The 4,079-nt window shown below is 40.8% G+C and overlaps 1 protein-coding gene across 1 annotated transcript; it reads left to right on the forward strand.

The window, feature by feature from the left end:
* The first annotated feature begins 1,070 nt into the window (after window positions 1-1,070).
* On the forward strand, window positions 1,071-2,830 carry LOC148022269 (large ribosomal subunit protein uL5-like). The gene is made up of 5 exons (XM_087697891.1): window positions 1,071-1,365; window positions 1,560-1,670; window positions 2,074-2,116; window positions 2,199-2,394; window positions 2,491-2,830. Exons 1-5 carry the CDS (start codon window positions 1,363-1,365, stop codon window positions 2,684-2,686), a joined length of 549 nt encoding a protein of 182 aa, XP_087554017.1. The 5' UTR covers window positions 1,071-1,362; the 3' UTR covers window positions 2,687-2,830.
* Window positions 2,831-4,079: the final 1,249 nt, after the last annotated feature.

A 4,079-nucleotide genomic window follows, 5' to 3' on the forward strand; every position in this document is an offset into this window, starting at 1 on the left:
GCACAAAGAATCCTCTTTGCGTATGAGCCCCGGTCATCTAAGTTTACGGAATCCACCGTAAAACCTCACGGAATCCACCGTCGAATATGCCTCCTGGCATCACATAGACATAACTCAACTGAGTCCCAAGTCTCACTAAAGTAGTTGTGGTGTAGGCACATGTGCTTTTACCCCCAACACCACACACAATTGCCACCTCCTAGCTTCACAACATGGATGATCTAGATCCGTCCCATGCTCTTCTTAGTCCTACACATATTGCCTCCTTATAGGCAATCCTCTTACTCTAAAGCATGTGCTTTTTCCTTCACCACTTGCAATGATACATTTGTCCTCGAGCTTGAAGTATCAAGCCACAAAACCTTGAGTTACCCATCCAAATCCAAACCTACATCTTGAGTTATAATTGTCGTGGTGACATGTAAAACCCTTCTTAGCTGATAGGAAAGCCCTAAGACACTATCCTAGAAAGCCAATAATTTTAGCTCATTTAAGACCTTCCAAAGATCATGCATTTCTTCAGGCACAAAACCTACTTAGGCCTTCCTTCCATGACTAATCAATGCACCATTATCTTAGCCCTAGATCCATGTAGATCCTTAGAAAAATGCATCATAGTGTGAAGATGATGATGATGGCCATCACATGCATGATTTATCATAATTGACGATATGATGATGATAAATGGTGATGATGCTTGATATGCAATCACAACCTTCTCTTCTTCATCCAAATATTAATAGAAGCATGAAGGGTTAACCCTTCATCTTGACTCAGCTGCTCGACATCTTTGCTAAACCATGTAATCCCAAGTTGCAAGTTTTATTAAGGGGAGGAGTCACAAAAGAGAAGAACTAGAGTAAAAAAGCAAGGTTTTGGGGTTTTCTCTTTAACCAAGTTTTAGGGTTTGTTATTTAACTTGTTGCTAGCATGTAAAGCAAAGGTATAATAATAGTATAGCTTGTGATTATGTATCAATGGCAAGTTCAAGAACAAACCCTAAAACTTGGTTAAAGAGCAAACCCTAAAATTATGCTCTCTCTAACACTTGTTTCTCCTCTTGTCCTCTGAGTGTGTCTCAGGGCACAATGCTCGGGAAAGTGGTATCTCAGTTTATTGAGAGAGCCAATTAGCTTTGAACATATTCTGTTAGCCGCAAATCTAGAAGGCTCTGGAGATTTTCGAGTAGACTTACACTAGGAAGAAGGATTTTTTGAGGAATAGTGTGAATTTCTTGAAGTTCGAAGATGTTATGTCCACATTGCTTGATTTGCTGGTTAAAGAAGAGTCCAATGGTTTCATAATATTTCGTTTGTACAGTACTGTCGCGGCGGTAGGGCGATTGCAGCGGAAGCCGGGATCATGGTCTCTCTCTCTCTCTCTCTCTCTTTTTGTGCGTTATTTCATGGCCTGTGTGATCTATAAGCATTCGCACGCTTGTATCTATCGGGTGGACACGTTTTTGAAAGCCTTTCCAACAATCGTTGATGATGTGTGCTTGCAATTCTGATACCGTCGATGATGAGGTGTGCTTGCTATCCTGACGATTGTTTTCACAGGCCGTGTCGGAGAAGAAGGCCGCAAACCCGATGCGAGAGATCAAGGTGCAGAAGCTTGTCCTCAATATTTCTGTCGGCGAGAGTGGAGATCGCCTCACTCGTGCTGCCAAGGTACTATTCTGAACAGACACGGTTGGATTAAAGATTCTGCTAGTCTGATTGAGCTGCACATGGATAATATCTGGCTTAGAAGCAGAAATCTGTTTATGATTTTACCATACAAGCACTGAACTTTCCTCCTGAATGAGTATTACTACTGTCAGCATAGGAATCCAAACAGTGCTTTTATCATGCCGTTATTTTGCCTTTTGATGGTATTGATGATGCAGTAATGGTGCCTTTCGGCACTCACTGACTGCCAGAGCGGCAGGCCAATTGGTTGGGAGAGTGTGTGAGTTGTGGGAGGTCAAGGTTCATGTAGTTGCATAGCACCACTTTGAACAACAGCTACATTGCAGCATGCCTAGTCATGACTGAGCGTTGATACTATGTAATTTATTTCTGCATCCTGTAGGTTCTGGAGCAGCTGAGTGGTCAGACTCCTGTGTATTCGAAAGGTCAGCTGCCTTCCTGCTCCTTTAAGCTCTGTGCATTGTTGGTATTTTCGTTTTACTTATATGCACATCCATCTCTTTGCAGCTAGGTACACTGTCCGATCATTTGGTATCAGGAGGAATGAGAAGATTGCCTGCTATGTTACGGTCAGAGGTAGCAAGGCCATGCAGCTACTTGAAAGTGGCTTGAAGGTGAAAGAGTATGAGCTTTTGAGAAGAAATTTCAGTGACACTGGATGCTTTGGATTTGGTATTCAGGAACACATTGATCTTGGTATCAAGTAAGTCATAGTGGGAACCACCTAATGGCAGTTGCATCATATGTCTAAGTAGTCTATGTTGTGATCTTTTCTGTATCTAATGATTTGCTTTTTCAGATATGACCCGTCCACTGGTATTTATGGTATGGATTTCTATGTTGTTTTGGAAAGAGCTGGTTATAGAGTTGGTAGGAGAAAGCGCGCCAAGTCACGTGTTGGCATCCAGCACAGGGTAACTAAGGAGGATGCAATGAAGTGGTTCCAAGTCAAGTATGAAGGTGTTATATTGAATAAGTCCCAAGCAATCAACTGAGCTAGCACTCAGCATTGTAAGACCTTGATTAGGATTGTTATTACATGCGCTGGATATGAAATTGTTATCAGTCCAATTGTACCACCATCTCTGGCTTGTTGTTTTTTTGGACTAATTATAGTGAAGAGGATTGTTTCAGTCAAATTCAGTTGCACACTGGATGAAGGTAGTTTACTTATGCAAATTTTCAATTGTGCTTTATGTTGCACAGGTTAAAACCTCTTATTCCTTAGTTTTCTTATGTGTTATGTGTTCTGAAGCAAGGCTATCAACTCATTGAGCCCTTCTATGATAATGATTGTCATGAATACCTTTATGATTTCAGAAAAGGAGATGATCTACAGTGCTCTACTCAGGTTACTTCCAGTTTTGTATGGTGCAATTTTTTGTTACTTAATGGACAGCAGGATGTACATGCAGATGATGTTTTGGATAAAGGTGATAGTTAACTGACAGGAGTTTGAAATTGGTGGTCTGCTGAGCTATTGAGTTACTGTGGATATTTGTCACTTTGCGAACTCTGAGTCTTGGCATCCTGTTCTAAATGCTGCAGGGTTTTTGATGGTAGTATTATACTCTTGATACGGAAATGCAAGTTAATCATTTAATGTGCATGGGCCAAGTTCTATCATGCCATTCATACAGAAACTTAATGCAAATTTTCACCGTGCAATACAGCCTGCATGATGCCTACGATATATCATGCAGGCTGTATTGCACGGTGAAAAAAAAAAGATGCTATTATTAGCAAGATGATATATGCTAATCATCTTTGTTTTAGTGCGAAGGACTGTATTGTTTTAGTGCAATACAGGCTGTCATCCCTGCGAAGGACTGTAGAGGGAATTGGATTTGAATTGCAAATAGTAAAATGGGCTTTATGTGAAAACTATTTTTTCAATCTTTTGTGTAACAGTCATGTCCTAGCTGCTATATAAGATGGTTTGAGCAGAAGAAGCCGTATGGCCAACAGTTGTGTTGCTGTAACACGTTATTGCAGAGAAATAATGGCCCAATGGACTGAATTGAAATAGAATGAATGGTTTTGTGTGAGCACTAAGCTAATTTGGTCATCATGAGACCTAAGTGATGGTTGCTCCCTGATAGTTCATGAGTGAGAAGTGCATGATGAAGTTTCGAATTGAATGGAGTTATTTCAAATCCCTACAGTTTAGACTTTGAAGCTGGTTAATGTGTGCAAGCTGATACTTGGGTCAAATGCTAGAAAGGACTGTGTAGTGTGTGCCCTCAAGTAGCAAAAGCCCATCCTAAATTTGTAATGAGTAAACCTACCTTTTGTGTTCTCAAGACATTAAAGAGGCCTTGGAGAGGGCATAACTACAATGGGGACATAGCTACAAATGGGAGATAGGGTGTCCCCAATGTTGTTCCT

This window comes from Lygodium microphyllum, chromosome 17 (assembly GCF_053477565.2).
Source record: "Lygodium microphyllum isolate KBCC chromosome 17, Lygodium_microphyllum_v1.1.10, whole genome shotgun sequence".
Classification (NCBI taxonomy): Eukaryota; Viridiplantae; Streptophyta; class Polypodiopsida; order Schizaeales; family Lygodiaceae; genus Lygodium; species Lygodium microphyllum.

What these genes read in the sequence shown, in the direction of transcription:
- LOC148022269 (XM_087697891.1), top strand. An exon ending in GCCTCACTCGTGCTGCCAAG is followed by an intron (nt 1,671 to 2,073) that starts GTACTATTCTGA and finishes TGCATCCTGTAG; the next exon opens with GTTCTGGAGCAGCTGAGTGG. An exon ending in CACATTGATCTTGGTATCAA is followed by an intron (nt 2,395 to 2,490) that starts GTAAGTCATAGT and finishes TTGCTTTTTCAG; the next exon opens with ATATGACCCGTCCACTGGTA.